This window comes from Maylandia zebra, linkage group LG9 (assembly GCF_041146795.1).
Source record: "Maylandia zebra isolate NMK-2024a linkage group LG9, Mzebra_GT3a, whole genome shotgun sequence".
Classification (NCBI taxonomy): domain Eukaryota; kingdom Metazoa; phylum Chordata; class Actinopteri; order Cichliformes; family Cichlidae; genus Maylandia; species Maylandia zebra.
The window spans coordinates 28,256,556-28,278,447 of NC_135175.1; the positions used below are offsets into that span (position 1 = coordinate 28,256,556).

The following is a 21,892-nucleotide window of genomic DNA, read 5'->3' on the forward strand; positions in this document are numbered from 1 at the left end:
AGTGCTCAAATAACATAGAAATTTCCAATCTCCATAAATTGATATCTACATATTATAAGAGATTATGAAATGTAAATGTTTCTGCTTTCACTTTTCTGCCCTTCCAGTTTGTAAGTGTTACTGACCGCTCACATTTGAGCAGGCTTAGGTTGTATGCGGTCCATGTGGAGAGCAAAAGAAATCACTCATAGTCGGACAATGGCTGGCATCTTGAACCAGATATCTTCACTACACTGGATGGCCTTAAAAACTGTTCTGACTGTTATTCCAAGAGGCAGCGGTCTATGGGTTCTCAGAATGTTACATTTCTGACTAAAATTTGTTGTTTTTTTCACTTGAACATCAAACTAGGTTTAAAAATGCAATAAGACAAAGTGACAGTTTAACAGCAATCCTTTGGCTTTTGCACACTGCACAAAACCTTTTGCTGCAAACGTTTTTTCTTTCTTTAGTTTAAAGCGGTGCACTGTTTCTTTTCATTTAATCCAAACATGGTGAGTAAAGAGCATTTTTGTTGTTGTTTGTTTCTTTTCATTTTTTTGTGTTGTCTTTTGAGTCTGTGTTAAATCCGAACAGCCTTGATGTATGATATCTGGGGAGAACAGGGAGCCATTAGTGGTCCCACAAAGACAGAGCAGAGCCTGCCTGACTATTTGATTTCAGGGCTTTAAATACAAAGACACACAGACAGACAAGAAGAGAGTGATCTCTGTCTGTCTGCACTCATTATTTCCTCCTCTGCTCCTTGCTCTCTCTCATGCTTTCTCCCTCACTCTTATGGCTTTAATGCCACTGTATCAGACACCTCCACCACGCCATAAGCAGATTGGGAGTCAGCAGGTGTGTGACCGTGTGTGTGTGTGTGAGTGTGTGTGAGTGTATGTTTGGGGGGATGGGTGGCATCACCATTGCCATAGGAACGAAAGCATATAAAAAAACAACACAGTAATTGTTCCGTTTCCATGGTAACGAGCTACACAACAGCAAACCTAAGAGATACTTTGTGTCTGCGCAAAAAAAAAAGAAGTTCTATTTAACCCTGCAGTAAAAACACAAATATGTTGTAACAGCTGCACGTTTCTCTTATAAAAAAATCATTCAAGCTTGAAAACATCCCAAAACTGAGGGAACAATCACAGCAGTACCATAATATTAGTATGCACCGAGCAACTCTAATTCTTCTTTTTCTGATATAAAGACATCACAGAACCTGTGTAAACACTTGTAACATGTTGAATTCCTAGAAATCCTTCTCCACTCACATCGTCGTTTCTCTGCATCGTAGCGGCGCGGAACGGTGAGAGGCGGGGCCGAAAAAGGGGGCTTGGAGCGGGTCGTGAGGGCGGTGCAAAAGAGGGGGGAAAGCAAAGAGAAAGAGAAAAAGAGAGAGAGACGGTCCCCGGTTTGAAAGCCGGTAATTAGTGGCAGATGAACGGAAGCTCCGCTATACCACCGGAGCAACGCGGAGAGGAGAGGGTGGATGACAGCCTTCTGCCGCAGAGAAAAAAAGCCCAAATTAGGCTGATTTCACACGCAGCTATACCGGCATCCCCACTGCATGCACAACGCCTCACCTTATCCCATCTTGCGACTCTCACCTACCCACACACCCACCCACCTCGACCACCCATCCGGCTGTGTGCTGACTTGGTGATGCAGGGTGGAGCTGGACGCATGGACAGCCGGCAGGATAATATCTCGGTCTGAGTGCGTCTTAGATGATCTCCGTCATCACCGGGTCGGTACCCCCGCTCTCCTCTTTGGGTATGTACAGCCTTGCTTTGGTATAGTGCAACTACAACGTGTGTTCAGCGCGCGCTGCGAACAGAACTACTAGACAGTTTTGAGGGGAGACGCTTAACAAGTCTAATTATGAGATCACTTGGGCTCTGCGATTTTTCTCTTGCGCACAGAGCCCTGCAGTTTGCAGAAGGCGCGGAACGCAGCGGGGTACTGACTATTAAATTTAAAGTAGAGCTGGCGATATAATTTCTGAACGCAAAGCAGATAAATGCTAGCTCATTTTGCAGCCTTCTGTCCTTTGCGTTATTCCAGCGGATGAGAGAACCCCGGCCAAGGGGCGCCCCTGTGACCGGAGGAGGGTTGGATTCTCCCGGCTGGTGACCTCCTGCTCCGGGGGACAAATCCTCCCACCACCGGGCATCACCTCCTCTACCCCGGACAAAAACCCACGGAGCCCACCGATGCGTCCGGCAGCCCCTGATGCTCGGCAGTGCTCCGGGGCTTTCCGGTCGGTGGGAGAGGCTCGAGCCGCGGCCGCGCGCTAGGATGCTGCGCCAGGTGTTGCACGCGGGCCTGAGGACCTCGTTCCACGCGCTGGGTCGGTTCGTGGCGAGCCACCCGGTCTTCTTCGCCTCCGCGCCCGTGCTCCTCTCCATCTTGCTGGGTTCCAGCTTTAGCCGGTACCGCGTGGAAGAGGACGTGGAGAGCCTGCTCGCGCCCAAGCACAGCCTGGCCAAGATTGAGGGCAACCTCGTGGACAGTCTGTTCCCAGTGAACCGCTCCAAGCACGCGCTCTACTCTGACCTGCAGACTCCGGGCCGCTATGGGCGCGTGATCATCACCACCCGAAAGGGGAGCGTGATGGATCCGGTTCATCTGGACGCCATACTAAAGGTACGCACGTGCACACATGGCACAGACTCTCAACTCATTTCTTTAGTAATTGTGAATTTCAGCTGACAAGCAGTCTGATATATAAAATAAAATAAAATAAATGTAAAAGTATCTTTAAAGTATTTTCACGATTAATAAAGAAATGATAAAAACACAAATATGACAACGAAGCAAATAAACACGTACACAGGTGTCTGCTGAAGAAATAGGCTTCAACTAGTAGGTGCCAAGATTGAAATGGACGGAATGTGAGCCGACCTATAACCTTTGAATGGTCATTTTTAGAGTTCGAGAGCACATATAGGCCTACCCACCCACTCCGCGAGGAACCTGTGGCGAAATGCCAAGCGAAAACACACAGCACTTGAAAAGTACAGCATTTGACAAGTTAGCTACTGTGCCCTTTAAATCATGGTGTATACATCAGAAAACGAGGTGCATCTACAGCTTTAAAAACAAGCTCTCATTCAGAAACACAAAGAGGTGAAGGTCAGTATCTGTAGGCTGCCTCACTCCTCACTCTCCGTGACTGATATTCATTAACTGGAGTCTTATTTCAAATCACCCTGACAGCCTTTTGAGGTTATTAAGCAGGGTATCCTAATCACACGTTAACTGGAGCTTAGAGGTCTCTATGTTGGTACACCTAAATGGTGTTATGAGTATCAGCCTGACACCCCTAGAGCAATTAGTTTAATGATTTCATGAAGTTATTAGGCTGCTATCAGAGCTTGCTGACTCATATGCTGGACACGCCGAGCTCTGCTGAGGAGATTGAGTTTGTGAGAGCTCCATCCACGCATGCTTTTCTGTGTATGTGTTTATCAAAGAATGTTATTGTGGCCTACTTTACATACATGCAGAATTCAGCGTTGGTCCACAGAGGACTGCCACAGTTAGAGAGCTCAGAGCTGTGCATCTTTTGCTGCCAACGGGCAGCGAGTGAGAAACAGGTTGGTGCATAAAAGAGAGTGCTGTAAAAGGGTAAATCCACTGTTACGTAATCTTACAGTGTTGCATATCATCCGTGAGGTTCAAGACTCTGTAATTTTCCTTTTCCTGTGTCTTTGCTTGCTCTTGGCTTGCCCTCAGCATATGAGTTCTTGCATTTTCCCAGAAGCTTTTTTTGCATCCCTCTGGGTCTGAACTTGTTGCATGTAGTAAGTTAAAGCATGCGTCGGTGGAGAGAGCGATATCAGCAAGAGCGAGAGAAAGAACTAGACGGGATTTCCACTTGCAGTAAGAGTAAGATTTCTGAGTCACACCCATTGACTGCATCTACTGAAGTATTTAATCTGTAGTTGGTAAATAAACTGATTCACTACAGCTTGCTCTTTTTTGAGGTGGTTTTCATCCTTTGTGGGAAAATGTTCAGTGTTCAAACAACCCGTACTTTACTGTTATGTGATACTGCATGTTGTTTTTGAAAAGACAAAGCAAATATACAGCATCATTTCACTGCAGGGGCACACATGTGAGCCAACACCATGGTCAAGAAATGTCTTAACAACTGTTTACTGGAAGTATATTATTATCGATATAGACTCGGTTCCCAGAGGATACACAGCGCTGTGTTAATTGTGTTTTTCTTTTTTAATCTTTTTCCACCAGCAGGTTAAAGTCTCTATTTATCGAGTAAAAATTAGAATTTCTCTCGAGGCATTTTCTGTTTAAGTCAAATGTTATTATTTAGAACAAATCTCTGCTCTACAGTTCTCCTAACATGGCTCTAGTGTGGTTTTAGAGCCCAACCAATGTATCCATTTTCTTTACTGTTTATCCAGTTTCTTAGAGACTGGTCAGAAATCCCCTGGAAACCTCTGGTCGCTACGGGAAAACAGTGACTGGTTGGCGAGTGGTTACTGGATGTCAGTGAGTGAAATCAGTTGCAAAGAGGGTTCTGCGCCGTGACCTCCTTGTGATTGATTTAGTCCCTAGCAGATTACTGGAATTGCCTGTAGTTTCCATGGAAGACTGCAAGCACTTGCTAACTTACCATAAAGTGGTAGTAATGTTTGGAGAAAGTAATCAGAATCAGCATACTTTATTAAGGATAGCATACCCTAAGGAAATTATGTGGGTTACAGTTGCTCCAATACGCCAAGGGTAATAGACTAAACTATTAAAACAATCTAATATGTTACAGATTTACAAATTTAAGAAATAGCACTAATATATATATACAATCACTCAATGATAAATATCAAGGATTAACAGAGGTGAATATAAATGAATATCAAGAATATTGACAGGAATATTACAGAGTAGAAAAGAGTGTGTGCAAAAAGGATGTAACTATTGCAGTGTTTATAGTGTATTAGATGGAGGAGTTGTACAGGGAGATGGCCACGGGCAGAAAAAGTTGTGCTGCACTGGCTTTACTTGCTCAACTTTTATTTTGAGGTTGAATGGTCTCCATTTCCAGTTTGGGTCACACTTTTTACAGTTTCACAACTACTTAGAGAGTGATTGGCAAGTGTTTGCAGAAAAGTCGATGTCTTCCATGCAAACTAGGTGACTGCTGCTTTCTGCTAGCAACCAAAGCACTCACAAAGAGATTTTCAATGCAGTAGCATTTACCTTTTTTGTGTACCAATGTCACATAACAATAGCATGCAGCCTCCTGCAACCACTCATCAAGTGGTCTCAGAATACTGGTCTCTAAATCTTTGTGATTGGGTCTTTAACAGTAAATTTCAAAGGGATTGCTACCAACCTACAACAACCACTTGCAACAGGTTAGGGATACTCATTCTTTCTCCTAGCGACCAGTGGTTACCTGGTTTCTGACACCCAGTCTCTAGTTCTGTGTGACTGGGGCTTTAAGTTTACAGGAGGGCTGCAGGATATGTCAGTTTTCACACAGCAAAAAGCAGATACCCCCTTTATAGGTTGGCACAAAACACACAGTCTCACACCTATCATATATAGTAGCATCACAGATGGTTTTGCAAAGTTTCTAACTAGTCCATAAAATATGTTGCTGGAAAGTTATCCCCATCAAATATCTTTGTATATGTTGATGTTGGATTTTTTAACACAATAAAAGATTCCCAGCCATCTACAAGAATTAATTATTGTTTATAGTCTTGTTTTATGAATATTTTTTCTTTAACTCTCACCACCAGCTAGTTAGTGATCCACAGAGAATATAAATCTGAAATAATATCCACCTTTTAAAACAGGGTCACTTTAGTTTCTTTAACATAACAACCATGATAAGACTTTATTATCCCACAGAGAAATTTTCTTGGAGACATAATGCATAAACACACTTCATACACCTACGTACACAGTAGCTGTTTCATGAATTTTATATTGAGGATGATTACTAAAAACCCTTCTTGAATAATCAAAAGAAAACAATCGACTCTGTGTTGATAGAGCATGGTAGGTTTACTCTTGATAAAGATAACTGCATGCAAGTGGAAGTGAAGTTAACGTTCACTTGTAGTGTTCAACTATTAAAGAGCAGGCATCTGAAGTTAGTGTACGTGCTTGAGGCACCTACAGCAGGAATTTTAAGTCTCTGCCATGAAGCTGTCGACAATAATGATGACAGAGTGGAAGAATTTGCAGTAAAAGTTTATTTTACAATAAATCTTAGGACAGGTTGCTGCAGGACAGTAACTTTTAAACCAAAATTATAATAATTTTCAGGAGACATTCCTGCAGAATCACACTCCCTTTCTTAAGCCAATGCAGCAATCTGAGGTAGGAGAAAGCTTTTCTCGTGTTCACCATGGCAGAGACTGGCATCAGGCCTGTTGCTTAGTAACCAGCACCGTGGATGCTGGCACAGTTGTCCTCTCGCCATAGAAATGGAGGAGTACTCTGAGACAACTATTATTTCTCTGAGTAATATATAAACACATACACACACACAAACACACACACTTCCCCAAATTTCTCTCCCTAGTAGTCGCACAAACAGGAACACAAAGTAGGTGAATGAGTGGCTGACACTCAGTTTGTGTGCTGCGTAGTGAAACTTTTCACTGTTCCCACAGTTTATCCAGGAAAGCCACCGTTAAGCTGAGCAAATAAAGCTCTTTCTCTCTTTGTTTTCTCTGCTCGCAGCTCCACAGACGGATCTACCAGATGCAGGTAACTGTGCCAGCAACAGGCTTCAACAGTTTCAACTACTCCTTCTCCAACCTTTGCCTTCTTGATGACAAGAATGTCTGCATCATCGATGACATCATCCGCGCCATGGAGGAGATCCAGTCAGCTCGCAACTCCAATCGCTCCGTGCCCGTCCTGAGGTACCCCATCACACAGCTGGCAGATGGGCGGCAAGCATACATTGGCCACCAGATGGGTGGTGTGCAGGGCTGGGGTCCTGGGGGGGCGATGCGAGCTCAGGGAATGGGAGTGAGGGGAGAAGGTGTCCGATCTGCCAGGGCGCTGCAGCTCACCTACTACCTCCAAGCCCCAGGCGGCCTGATGGACCGGGTGGCCAGCCAGTGGGAAAAGGCCTTCTGTGCTGAGTTGCAGCACTTTGCAGAGTTGCACCCAAAGTTGGGCTTCTACCCTTCTACTTCATCTTCTCTGAGGACAGACTTCCAGTTCTCCTCAGTGCTGGCACGTCGCCCCCTGTTGGCCAGCCTGGGAGTGTGTGGGGTGCTTGTCGTCCTTTGCTGCTCCATGAGGGACTGTGTGAGGTCCAAACCCTGGCTGGGACTGCTAGCTCTGCTGTCCATCACTCTATCAGGCCTTACTGCTGCTGGGATACTCAACCTGACTGGGGCCACCTACAACTCCACGTACTTGGGGATCCCTTTCGTCATGCTTGGTAGGTTTAACTCTGATATATTTGCTGTAGAAATAACAAATAATATCACAAAGTATATTTTACCTTTTGGGTGTTTATGAAATAATTTTCCCATTTATCTGGAACTGACCTGTATGTATAGGACGTTTTCAAAGAGTAACCGATGCTAATCCATGGCAGGTGGGAGCCGCACAGAACATTGGCATTGCTTTTCCTTCGCAGTTTGCTTGCCTGTACCTCGCAGCCTGCTTTTTCAGTACCTGTTGTAATAGATTTTTCAGATGTCTGCCTAAGGCTGAATGCCATTTCAGAGTAGACAGGTCTTCAAAATGACTGACAAGTGGTGGGGCATGAACTTGACTTACTGATAGAGAGGATGATGGTAACAACAACATGTTTTTTGACGAGTGGCAAAAACTAAAACTAAAGGTTCAAAAAAGTTTTAAGTTGCAGCTGAAGCAGAGTCTTGAATGAGTTGTGAGATGGGACAGGAAGTTATTTTACATGCCAACAAGACCTCTGACTTTAACAACATTAACTTAACTCACCATATATGTCTTTATTCACCACTTTGCTTTCAATCATTAGTTGTTAATAAACTCTGGCTGTCTTACAGAGTGTGTCTTTTGTGTGTCTTTTCCTCCGCTCTCTTCTTTTCTACTCACCCAAACCAGTCATGACAGACTGCTACTCCCTAACCCCGGTTCTGACAGAGCCACACACAGATACATACACACATATGTAATAACACTTTACTCACGTTGTATATAACATTGTACACAGACTATCTTCCAGATCTTCAAACTGAAGCCCATGCCTTAAGCCTGCAGTTTTTTTAATGGCCAGCAGGAGGTGCCCCCTCTTTTTGCAGAAACAAGTCTGGTTGCATAGAAGTCTACAGGAAAACTACCCTACTGTTCACTTGATATGCAATCACAGTGAACACTTTTCTGATTAGTGCTTTAGCATTTCAAGTCTTGTTTATTACAAGATGTCTGTTGTCTAAATTATGGTATCAATTAGTGTGTAGAAGGATCATAAAATATGGTTTGCTTTAGGGTGAGCCTGCCGTGTTCTTGAGAAGTCCTTGCACAAGTGCACAGTTGTCCTTTGTTTCTCAGTAAGATCTACCCTGCACTTAGGACTAGTTTCAAGGAATAAAATGGTAGCCATCCATTCGCTTCCACTTATCCTTTTTCAGGGTCGTGGGGGGGCGGGAGCCTATCCCAGCTGTCACAGGGCGAAAGGCGGGGCACACCCTGGATAGGTAGCCAGTGGTAAAAATGCCCAGCTTTTCCTTTAAATACAACTTCACTTTGGATAACAGTCGGTGATCACATCTTTGTAATTAAACCTGGTACAATTTAAGTTTATATTCTGTGAAGAGGCATTGCTGTGCTTTGTTTATGTCGCATCAAATTTAGTACAGCTGAAATGAAGACACTTTTAAAACTGTTTGTGCAACAATACTGCTTAATGTAATAATCACATTCTAGTGATGGAAGGAAAAACCTTTCAGTGCAATTTATAACCCTCTGTAAGTGTCCAAAGAGCTTAAGGTTGATTAAGGGGGCAGCCCCAACATGCAATTGATTTTGGAAGCCAGTGAAAATGCTGATTTACAGGTAGTATAAAACTTGGGTATCAATGTAATTATATATATATATATATATATATATATATATATATAATTTAAGGATAAATACTTCTTTGGGGTATTGCTAAAAACAACAACTAATATTAAACAAAATTAACATTTTGTTTAACTGGAAATATTAAAGACATACAAGCATATTTTTGATTTGGTGATGACTTTTCCACATCCATTCATAACATTGTTGTAAATGGGGTTGCACAGTAGTATTTATCCTACTGTGTATTTCCTAAAGTGAAAAAAATCAATCAGCAGTTTAACAAACCTCTGCTACTGATCAGTGACTATTTCAGCTGCGTAATTGGATTGTCTCTGCATTCCTAATTATGCAGCACCTTGCATGTGGAAAGGGCCAATAAAGTTGTATCAGTGTTTGAGCATTCATTTGTGTTGCATTTGGCACTAAATTAATTAAGTAAATTTGTTTATTTGGTTGGGCAGGGATAAGATATAGAGAAGGAACAAAGAGAAAGTGGGCAAGGAAAGGCTGCTGTCAGGCTTAGAACAACTGCAGAGTGAACAGAAAGTACAGGGAAACAGGCAGAGAGGATAAAATATGAAATATCACTCCAAATGCAGGCTGAGATAAGGATTCTCTTAGCAGAAAATGAAGTTAAACTGTAGTTAGAAGGAAGACAGGCAGGCAGGGAGAAGGATCTTCTCAGAATGCAAGTGGGCAGACAGAAAAAGGTGGGAGGACAGCGTGAGGCGAGAGAGAAAGCTTTGTTACAGGGGAAGATAGGATTTGGATTAAGGAAGAATGCTGTATTTTTGTAATATCTTAAAAATGACAGAGATTTGTGTCTTTCTCTTTTAAAATCAATCACAAGAGATGTTTCACATTGTGCTCGCTAATTTAAAAAGTTGCACATTGATGGGATAATGACTTTGGGCCATTAACTCACCAGGTGTGTGATTGTGTAGCAACGAGGGTAAATTGTTAACGGTAAAGGATCATTCTGGTCTGCTTCAGCCTGCCATTACTGTCACTGCTGTGGCTCTGTGGGTGTTGCTAACTTTGCACTTTTCACCTCCGTTGTGGAGCTTTGGGGAGTTCTGCCTAACAGAAATGGTGCAGTGCACAGTACATCAGTGTGACAAGTGCAAGCTTCCTGCTTGTTTAAAACTGAGATTTTTTAACAGAAACGCAGAAAGTAAATACAGTAATCCAAATTTTCCTGGTGACCCAATCACCATGTGAATTAATTTGGACCCCAGTTTGGGGGGGGGGGACTGATAACTGATGGACCATTTTAGTCATTTTTTTATAGAAAATATCACAGTTGTACTTTTCTCATGACTTAATTTCAGGCTTTCTTCTGTTTCATAAACCTGCCAACTAAGGATTTTTCATGTTTGAACAGTTGGTCAGATGCACAAAAATGTTTCCTAGAGCTCTAGGAAAATTTCAGGCATTTTATAGAAGAGTTTGACTGATATATTTGTTGACCACTTGTTAGGGTACTTGGGAGGCTGAAGTTTTTCATGATTACTGAACTTCGATTTTGTCATTATTTATCATTTCTAATATTTTGGGTTCAATGTTAGAGTTTTTAGTCTTCTGGTTTCTGTCTGTGTTCAATATTTGCTCTGTTTCCCCTGTCAGCTGTATCCCCTTGTCAACTGGATACAGCTCTCATAATACAGTCTCTGTGTTATGTTTCCTGTTTTACTTTGAAAGTCCGTGTCACATGTCAGTGTTTTTAGTTTTGCTTCCCTTGCCTCATTAGGCTTGATTTGTCCCAGCTGTGTTTCCCTCCTGTCTCCCATTCCCTGATTGCTCCCTCTGTGTATTTAAACCCTGCGTTTTCCTTGGTCTGTGTTGCTATTTCTCTCGTTTCATACTGTGTGTTCTGTCTGCCAGTCTGTTTTGTTATTTTGTTGTGTTTAGCAATAAGTCAGTGTTGAGTGTACCTTTTTATCTCCGTAAGTCTGTACTTTGGCTCCACCATTCCTGCCTTCACCGAGTACAAGAGACCAATATTGGCCTACTGTACATACTATAACTGCAGCTATGTTGAAAGTTTTGTTTATTTTACAGACAAAAATGCAGGGAAAAAGCAGTACAGTACAAGTAGGACAAATACTTCATATCAATTGTCAAGCACAGTATGGTGATTTGACCTGGTTTTGCAGTTGACCATGAACTCATCTGTTTTCCAGAGAATTCTAGAGTCAAATGTGAGGTCATCAGTGCAAGAGCAAACTTGGTCAGGCACCAGGGCAGGGGTGGCAAAGTCCAGGCCTTGAGAGCCGGTGTCCTGCAGGTATTAGATATCACCCTGGGTCAACACACCTGAATCAAACGATTAGTTCATTACCAGGCCTCTGGAGAACTTCAAGAAATGTTGAGGAGGTAATTTAGCTATTTAAATCAGCTGTGATGGATCACGGACACATCTAAAACCTGCAGGACACCGGCTCTTGAGGTCTGGAGTTTGCCACCCCTGCACCAGGGCAATGATCCCAAGCAGAATAGTTGAAAAAGAAAAGAATCAAGGTGTTGCAGCAGTCCATTCAACATCCAGACCTCAACCTTAATGAAAAGCTGTGGCAGAACCTTAAGAGAGCTGCCAGAGCGAATAAACTGAAGCATTGTTGCAGAGAAAAGTGGGCATAAATTACTCCACAATGATGTCGGAGACTAATAAAGTCATAAAGAAATTATTGCTGTTTCACAGGAAAACTCGTAAAACCAAGCTGCTCTTAAATTCCCCAAATTTATTTTTATTTTGTAATTTAACTAAAACAGTCATCCCCACATTCAGTCATTCCACATTAATTGATATGTAAAAATCAAATTAATGGATCATTTAGTTTTTAAGAAAATGTCATATAAGCACCTCATGAGATAATCTGTTTACCTTTATTTGTTTTACAGTATTGTAAGTTGTTTTTTCACATATTTATTTAGACAGTTATTAAAAACTGTCTTTGGGGGAGGCAATTTTAGAAGCTTACCATTAGCTTGATTTATCAATTTCAAAGCCAGTTTAGATATGTGTTTGGGGTCATTGTCCAGTTGGAACATCCAGTTGTGTCAAAGGTTCAACCATATAGCTGTTGATATGAACAATTTGCAGGTAGTCCTCCTGCTTCATTATTCCATCCACATTCTACAATGTACCAGTATCACTGCCAGCAAAACAGCCCCAGAACATGATGCTCCCATCACCATGCTTAATAGCTAGCAGTGCTCTTAGGTTTATAAGCCTCACCTTTATGCCGCCGAATAATTCCGAATTCCTGTTTTCATTGTGGCCAAATAGCTTAATTTACGGTGGTATGCAAACGTTTGGGCACCCCTGATAATTTTCATGATTTCCCTTCATAAATCATTGGTTGGTTGGATCAGCAATTTCATTTTCCCCTTTAAAACCAGTCGGAGCGGGCATGCTCCGTTTTGCGTAACTATTTTTAAATCCCTGTAGCTCTGCAACCACGTAAGCTTGCGCAGTAATTTTTTTGCATAAGAAACCGGAAGAGTTGTACTTACATGTTATGCCATCAGCTTGTCCTAGGTCACGGTTTCCTTCCACATATAGCTTTGCAAAAACTGCATAAAAAGCACTTGCAGCAACAAAAACATAATATTCCAGAAACTCGCTTTGCCGATCTGATCAGCTGTTCATAACACTTCCTACGTTGGAACAGACGTCAGCGCGAACTATTGCATGTCCGCCATTACCTGCTTCTTTTTTTTTTTTTTTTAACCTTCGGGGCTTTATAAGCCTACACTGGTGTTTTCAAAAGTCATGTTTGACTTTATGACTTTCTGTATCGTTTCTGGGATGCTTAGAACTCAAATTGCACTGCTGGAAATAGTTTATTTTGATGCAAATGCTGGTTTTTTTGCAAATTTGCATTATAATTTTCTTTTCCGTTTTTCCTGCAGTATATAAAAGTTGGTGTATCTCAAAAATAAAACTATGAAGACACTCAAAATAAATTTCCTGTTGTTGGAAAATATTTTGTGCACCTTTTTTGTGTTTACAGTTTTGAGGGATAAACCTCTTAAAATTCTCTAACTAGAAATATATATATATATATATATATATATATATATAAAAAACCCAAAAATGATTTTAAATTTTTTGGTAGTTTATTGCACTTTTTTGCAATTTGTGTAGTTATTATGCACTTAATGCATACATATTATTAAAGTTTGGGCTATAACGGTTGTATTGATGTATAGCAACTTGAAATGCTCCCAAAAATGGCACTACAGCATGTAAAAATATAAAGATAAGCTCTGGCAGACTTGGTTCTATGGTAGGTCTTAAAGGGTTAAATATATCATGTAGCAGATGAACACAATGATATTTGAGAAGTGAAATGAAGCACAGAAAGTGTGCAATAGTTACTTAAGCTAAATTAGGCAGGTGTATAAATTTGGGCACCCTTGTGGTTTTATTGATTAGAATACCTTTAGCACCAATTTTTGGAACATAAAATTTGTTTGGTAAGCTCATTGACCCTTGACCTACATACACAGGTGAATCCAGTCATGACAAAGGGTATTTAGGGTGGCCATTTGCAAGTTTTTCTCCTCTTTGCGTCTTCTCTCAAGAGTGGCTACATGGGAGCCTCAAAACAACTCTCAAACACCTGAAAACAAAGATTGTTTAACATCATGTTTTTGGGGAAGTATAGAAAAAGTGATCTCAGAGATTTCAGCTGTCAGTTTCCACTGTGAGGAACATATTGAGGAAATGGAAGACCACAGGCACAGTTCTAGTTAAGACAGATCAAGGAAAATCTTAGATAAGCAGAGGCAAAGGATGGTGAGAACAATCATAGTCAACCCACAGACCAGCTCCAAAGACCTGCAACATCATCTTACTGCAGATGGTGTCGCTGTGCATAATTCAACTATTAAGCGCACTTTGCACAAGGAGATGCTGAATGGGAGAGTAATGCAGAAGAAGCCATTTCCGTGCACATGCCACAAACAGAGTTGTTTGAGGTATGCTAAAGCACATTTGGACAAGCAAGCTTAATTTTGGAATAAGGTGCTGTGGACTGATGAAACTAAAATTGATCTTGTTAAAGTTGAGGGTTGCATGGATTCCAGTCAGTATCAGCAGACTCTTGAGAACAATGCTCAAGAATCAGTCACAAAGTTGAAGTTGGGCCGGGGCTGGATATTTCAACAAGACAATGACCCTAAACACTGCTCAAAATCTACTTAGGCCTTCATGCAGAGGAACAAGTACAACGTTCTGGAATGGCCATCTCAGTCCCCAGACTTGAATATTATTGAAAATCTATGATGTAACTTAAAGCGGACTGTCCATGCTTGGAAACCATCAAACCTGACTGAACTGGAGATGTTTTGTAAAGACGAAAGGTCCAAAACACCTTCAACCAGAATCCAGACTCTCATTGGAAGCTATAGGAAGTGTTTGGAGGCTGTTACTTCTGAAAAGGAGGATCTACTAAATGTTGATGTCATTTTTCTGTTGGGGTGCCCAAATTTATGCACCTGCCTAATTTAGTTTAAGTAACTATTGCACACTTTCTGTAAATCCTATAAATTTCATTTCACTTCTCAAATATCATTGTGTTTATCTGCTATATGATATATTTAAATGAAATTGCTAATCCAAACAACCAATGATTTATGAAAGAAAATCATGAAAATTATCAGGGGTGCTCCACTGTATGTCTCATTTGACTATAAAACATTTGGCTTGTCCATATAGGCGGCTGAAAATTTTAGTTGAGGTTGAAGGTTTACATTTTGGAGCAAGGGCTTCTTCCTTTTTGGTAACCTCTTAGTCCATGGTGATGTAAAAGTTGTGTCATGGTTCACTTTGTGGCAGCCAGGAGGAAGGACCCAAATGCAGCTTTATTTGCTGGAAAAACATGAACACCAAATGCAGGAAACAAAACATAAAACTAGAAGCAAGGAAACACAGACTCTAGAGGGTACAACGTGACAACAAGCAGGGAAAGACAGGACTAAAATACACAGAACCAGAACCTACCCACATGCCAAAATTGGTATGGCCCGGATCTGGCCCACACAATGTGCTTACACATGGCCCACATACCGCAAAAAAAGACAGCCCTTTGGTGGCCCAGATCAGGTTTGCCAGATGTAATCCACACATGGGGCAGCACAAGGCCAGTTGCAGACACACTGGTGGTTCTCTGCAAACCTGATCTGGCCAAAGGGCCATCATTTTTTGCGGTATGTGAGCCATGTGCAGCCACGGGCCAGTTGCAGACACACTGCTGGCCCTGTGCTGGCCCAGAACAGTTTCAGCTCTGGCCCCAGATGTCAGCCTAATGTGTACCTTAATCAAGCCATGTAATAACAACGTGTGCCGGAACATAACAGTGCAAAAGTAACATGATGAAACTCTGTTCAGACAGTGAATGGACTGATTCTTATATAGCACTTTTCTACTCTCCCGGATTACTTGAAGTGCTCTATACAACATGCCACATTCACTCAATCACACACTTTCTCTAAACTGAGTGCTTCCTAACTACATTCATTCAGACTGGAGGAGCCAGGGATCAAAATGTGTACACTCACAAACCTGTCAAGCCTGCATTTGAAACATTGGCTACCATAGCAGTATAGTATTTTAACATAGCATTTGGATCTTCTAACTAAAATAGGAGAATAGGAACATAAATAGTGCCATCATTTACAGACCTGGCCCACATCTGGTTGACATACACCCTGCCATGACACCAGTCAGTCAGAAGTGCCAGCTTGATGCCGGATCCGGGGAAGACCTGTTTTCTATGAACCTGGGCCACATAAACCAAACCACAATTGGCCAGATGTGGCATGCTATCACATAAACAGTGGCATCTGCGCCAGCCCTGACCCATATCTGGATGACATACCACTTACCATAGAAAAGACTAAAGAACTAAGGAGCTAGGAATACTTGAGACAGAAACCAAAACTGAGAGACTAGCAAAGACAAATCATGAAATCAAGGATAAATAATACAAAACAGAAAACATTGGGTCACCGTCCCAGGAGCGTGACAACGTGCTTCACTGTGGTCAGTGACACGGATGTCCAGCAACCATGGCAGGCTTGAGTCTTGGTGGTTCCTGATTGTTCCTGAACAACAACCAGTTTCCTCTCATCTGGGTGTAACAATTTACATCTTCTTCTAGATCTTGGTAAAGTGTTGATAAATCCAACTAACTTGTCGTTACCTACAATTGCTGGAGCTGATTATTTTGAAATCTTCAGTTGTTCCTCCATGTCTCAAAGGGACCATGGCAATTTATGCAGATCTACAGTTCTCCTTCTTAGATCTTCACTGAGATCCTTGGACTTCCCTATTGTTTTGACTATTGGTCAAATCATTCATCATGCTGACAAAGAGAAACTACCAGTTGTGGTAAATCATAATCACTAATGAGAAGTTAATAAGCTTTGGCTAAAACAAGGTTAAAAGACACTGAAGAATCTGCAGTAACACTTATTTAAAGATTAAAACGTGCATGCATATATCTGAGCCTGTATGTATACTTTTTACCCTGCGTGGATTAGAGAAAATCCAACACCAACCCAAAATTATGCAACCAATTCTCATGTTTTAATTCTTAGGATTTGAAAATCAACATGACATTCGTGACTATGATGAGTGTAAGTAAACTTCCAAACACAACTCTACATACATACATTATATCCCCCAAGGATCATCAGCAGCAATACTTCACTTGTTAAGATCGCTTGTTAAGATTTTTTATTTTCTTCTGCCTGTTTGCTCCATTTTTGCCATAGTTAACAAACTGACAAAGACTTTTCAATATCTGAAAAAAAAAACCATTTTGCAACACAGTAGTCGTATCAAGGGCAGACATAGTTTCAGGAAAAAGAAACATCCTTCTATGTTCCTCTAAGTGCTTCTATATATGTGAGTGTGTCTGCTTGTGTGCCTGTCTCCTGCTGGTAAATATCCTTGCACAAGTGCTGTCTCCAGCCTCTCTTTTTTGCTCTCATCTTGTCTCTGCAACATTAACCTCTGCACCTCTTTTCTCCGTCATCCTCTGTCTAATTCCCTCTCACAAGTCGCAGATCTGCAGACTTTCTCTGTACTCCACGCCCACGCCTCAAGTGTCGGTACAATGCGCCTCTGCTTAGGTGTTAAGTGTTTCGCCATGCTGAGGTCACTGGAGAGGGGGGTGATGGTGGTAGCGGTGGGGTGTACATGTGTTACTGGTGACTCACGGATGCTATGGCAACCACAGAAGGAAAAAAACCCTTAAAAACCATCTGCTGCACCTAAATCAATGTGTATGGTCTCTTTATTGTTGCTACTGCAGGAGCAATGGCGCTTCTGGTATTTCTCACGTTGGGCATGTTACAATCAAAAGAAAATGGCATTTTCACAGTGTCTTACATCTGTCATTTCATGTATCTCCACTTCAAATGGGATTTTGGTGTGACCTCATACAAAGAGGGAATATTCAGAAGCACTATTGCACTACCTTGTGCAACACTGGGATTTGATGAAATGAATAAACTGAAGCAACAAGGCTGAAAGATCCCCAGTTTGAGATTGGGAGGAGACACAAATCCCTGGGAGGTTCTTATATAGTTTTGACCCCTTGTAAAGAAGAGAGGAGCTTTAATTTTAAGCCTAGTTACAAGAAAACATTTGTCTTTAATACAGGTGATGTCTTGCATCCCAATAAATTACCTTGGTTTTCTGCTAAGGGAACCATGAATTAAAAACAAAGAGGTTGGAGTTTGGAAAACAGAGAGCTAAGTATCTTCTGGTGAACTGTGAAGGTTCTTCAGATAAGTCAAGAGACATCATTTGCAGCAAATGAATAAAATAAATAATTAAACTAAAATAGTTAATTTATTTAAAATAAATAATTAGAATCTAATTTGTGTAATTTAGATAAAAAACCCAAAAAAACCAAAACATATTATTTATTCTTAATTTTCAGATTTGCTTTTTATCTGCAATTGTCTCAGTCTAATCAGATTGGAGGCTTACTTGTGGTTCTTGGGGTATTTAAATGTAGAAAAAGTGAGGCATAGCCTTCAGCTTCCTGGCCAGCTTTGGAACCAGCTACCAGTTTCCTGTGATTCACTGAATATTTCTTTACTCATCTCTTTTCTTTTTCTGTATGTTTATACCTGACTACTGTTTTTAGTCATTGACAGTATTTAAAGTTTTACTCTCTAGTTTCTATATAAGAAACAAGCCAAATAGAGCAGAAATAACAAAGTTCTGCTAAAGTAATTTTTTTTGGCTAAATAAGTGTGATACTGTTACAATCTCTTTTAAATTTGTTGGTCTAATACAAGATTCATTCTCATTGCTGTTCTATTTGTCCTCAGGTCATGGGCTCTTCGGCTCCTTCGAGATGCTGTCATCGTGGAGACGAACCCGTGAGGACCAGCATGTGAAAGAGCGTGTTGCAAGCGTCTTCGAGGATGTTATGTTGCGTTTCTCTGGCTCCACCATGATCCACCTGATGACCTTGGGCCTGGCCGCCTCCCCGCTCACCAACATGGAAGCCGTCCGGCTCTTCTGCCGCACTGCTGCTCTGGCCGTTACCATCAGCTATGTTTACATGTTGTCCTTCTACAGTTCCTGTCTGGTGTTTACAGGCTACCTGGAGACCGGGTACAGACATGGCTGCTTCTGCCGGCGAGTCCCCAAACCAGACCGTCTGGACTCTAAACCGGCTTGGTACAGGTGTTTAATGTACACTCGTTACCAGGAGGAGACCCAAGTGACGAATCCTCCACAAGGGATTGGTCACACTCACACACCAAACCCTGACCTTACTCACACGCACACACACCCTCACCCGCATACAACTAACAACCCCGCTGTTCGTGGACATGCTCATGTTGCTAACTCCACTCACCCACACCCTCACCCACATTCCACAGCAAGCACGGACCCTCATCCTCAGGACTCCCACCTTTTGTTGGGCTGTGTGCGACGTTGCTATGGAGACTGGATCACTAACACTTATGTTAAACCCTTTGTGGTTCTGCTGTATCTGGTTTACATCTCTTTTGGATTGATGGGATTCCTACAGGTGAGACACCTGGTGATTTCTCTTTTACAGAATTATAAAGTCTTTATTTGTGGCATGTAATAAAAATGTTTGTGTCGTCAACAGGTGACCCAGGGTTCTGACCCTAGCGCACTGGTTGCAATGGACACCGCAACAGTATTGTACACCCGAGCCCAGCAGCGTTACTTCAGCTCATACTCTCCTGTGATTGGATTCTACATTTATGAAAGTGCCCCTTACTGGAATGCCTCAGTGCAGCGGGATCTGCTGGAATATGCCAAAGGCTTCCAGAGAATAAGCTGGCTGGAAGCTTACCTGAACTACCTGTCAGATCGCAACCAGTCCACCAGCCAGCCGCGGGAAAATTTCACCCGCACACTGCGCCACGCCTTTCTCCGTGAGCCGCAGTTTGCTCACTTTGCAGATGACATTATATTTGCAGAGCGCGGCCAGGGCGAAGAGCCTGATGTGGCAGCTTCTCGCATCTTCTTGGTTGCCAAAACAACGGAGAACAAGCGCGAAGAGATGTCAGTGCTGCTGGACACGCTGCGACGCCTGTCACTGACCTCACGAGTCCGCTTCTTAATCTTCAACCCTTCTTTCGTCTACCTGGACCGCTATGCTGCAGCAGTCAGCTCCCCACTTAGACACTCACTGCTGGCGGTGCTTTTCCTGTTGGGTCTCTCCTCTCTGGCTGTTGTGGAGCCCCTGGTGTCTGTGTGGCTGGGCCTCACACTGCTCTCTGTCCAGTTTGGCGTCCTGGGCTTCATGACCTTATGGGGTGTAGAGCTGGATTGCATGTCTGTGCTATGTTTGATTTCAGCTTTGGGGCACTCAGCAGACTGCAGCGGCCCCCTCCTCTGTGGCTTTGCTGCAGGTCGGGGTGAAAGCAGGACTCGCTGGGTGAGAGTGGCACTGGAGAGACACGGTGTTCCCTCTTTACAGACGCTCATCTGTTACGGTGCTGCCCTGGTACCCGTTGGCTCCATACGCTCCAACCTCACACGCACACTATTTCGCTGCCTCACCCTGACGGCCGCTTGCTCGGCCCTGCACACGTTGGCTTTCCTGCCCACACTCCTCACCTTCCTGCCCCCCTCCAAGAGCCGGGGCCATGGACCTGGAGGGGAAGGACAGAGACAGGAGGTGGAGTGTGTTGAAATGAATGACAGCACCAGAGTTGTCGACCAGATCACCACCGTCTGAGCATGGGATGAGAAGAGAGGAAGACAGGTTTCTAGTGCACATGTTACCTGCTTGTTGCTAGTGCTGTGTGGCATGTGAATGAGGTGTTTCCTAAAAAGCTAATGAGACATTAAATTTAATCCAGGTTGTGATGTAATCACAGAGGAAGTGCCACACTTTTCACCAAAACTTGCTTTAGATTCAGTCACTTTGTTTGGCTACTGCTGTCTGTTCACCATATCAAGTTGCACAACTACAGTGACATGAGGCAATCATCTGTATGACTCGAGTATTTCTACTTTATTGCTGGAAAAATAAAGACAAAATAAAAAAAATCAAGATCTTAGCATTGTGATTTGTAATATATCATCTTGTGGAAATATTGGCATTTAACAAAAGTCCCCTTGTATGGGAGTTTTTTCTTCTTCTTTTTTTTTTAACTCTAATTTGTTCATTTTCAGCTCAAAATTTCTAATTCTATTCCTGCTGGTGTAGCTTCACATGATCTACTTTTTCAAAATAATTTTATCTTATTCTGGGTTTTAATGCAGCCTCTCTGTACAACCCTTATCTACAACACGCCATTTTGGGTATGATCCCCTTCCATTTAAGTCAACGTTCTTTTGACTGGCTGCCCGTGTGGAGCTGTAAGCCCACAATGTCGTGGTCATTACTCAAGAGAAATTATGTATTAAAAGTAATGCAGTATGTTACTTCAATACTTGACCAACCCTATATCATGACAAAGCATGTAATAGACACACTGGTCCACTATGTCCATTTCACGCTTTGCCCCTTCAAAGCATGAAATGGACAATCATGCAGAAGTTGCAGTACCAGAAGAGGAAGATAATATATTTAAAGCAGTACAATCCAGCGTTGTTCTATGTCACAAACAATTAAGCTAGGTGGCTAAAATGTGTTTACATGTAAATGTGTTTATGATGAACTGAATGCAATGTCTCTTTAAGCGCTTTCCTGTGATTATTTTAATGTTGGCTTGAAATAAAACATCTCCCTCTGTTGGTACTGCAGGTTAGTGAATTACGGAATTTGGTACAGTAACACGCTGCATTAGTGTGTTATTGAAAGACGTAATGTGATTACAGTATCACATTACTTTGTAATACATTACACCCAACAGTGGTTACTGGGGTAACCATATGAAGGATCTCCAAGATTACTGACATGATACAGATCAAGGAGTTTAAATGAAAGTCTGAAACACTATTTAGAGCAGCTGAAGACAGAGCTTGTGGCACATCAGGATCACTTGTACACTGACCTCATTATTTTAGAGTTTGGCCTTGTTTAACTTAAGCATCAACCATTGTAACAGTATAACATATATAGTCATGTGAAAAAAGGGTTTTAATATGCAGTCATCAATCAATTGTTTTTTGTATGACTTTATCAGTCTCTGACATTGTTATGGAGGAATTGTGGCCCACTTTTCTTTACAATGTTGCTTCAGTTCATTGAAGCTTGCAGGTATTTGTTTAAGCACAGCTCTCTTATGGTCCCAACACAGCTTTACAATCAGTTTAAAGTCTGGATGATTCTGTTGTTGTAGATTTACTGCTGTGTTTGGGACCATTGTCCTCAAGCCTGAA

The 21,892-nt window shown here is 42.1% G+C and overlaps 1 protein-coding gene across 1 annotated transcript; it reads left to right on the forward strand.

The window, feature by feature from the left end:
• Positions 1–1,395: 1,395 nt before the first annotated feature.
• ptchd1 (patched domain containing 1) lies at positions 1,396–20,689 on the forward strand. Its single transcript, XM_004551830.4, has 5 exons — positions 1,396–1,764; positions 2,056–2,637; positions 6,718–7,432; positions 18,403–19,115; positions 19,200–20,689. The coding sequence occupies exons 2-5, from the start codon at positions 2,224–2,226 to the stop codon at positions 20,298–20,300; spliced, it is 2,943 nt and encodes a 980-aa protein (XP_004551887.2). The 5' UTR covers positions 1,396–1,764; positions 2,056–2,223; the 3' UTR covers positions 20,301–20,689.
• Positions 20,690–21,892: the final 1,203 nt, after the last annotated feature.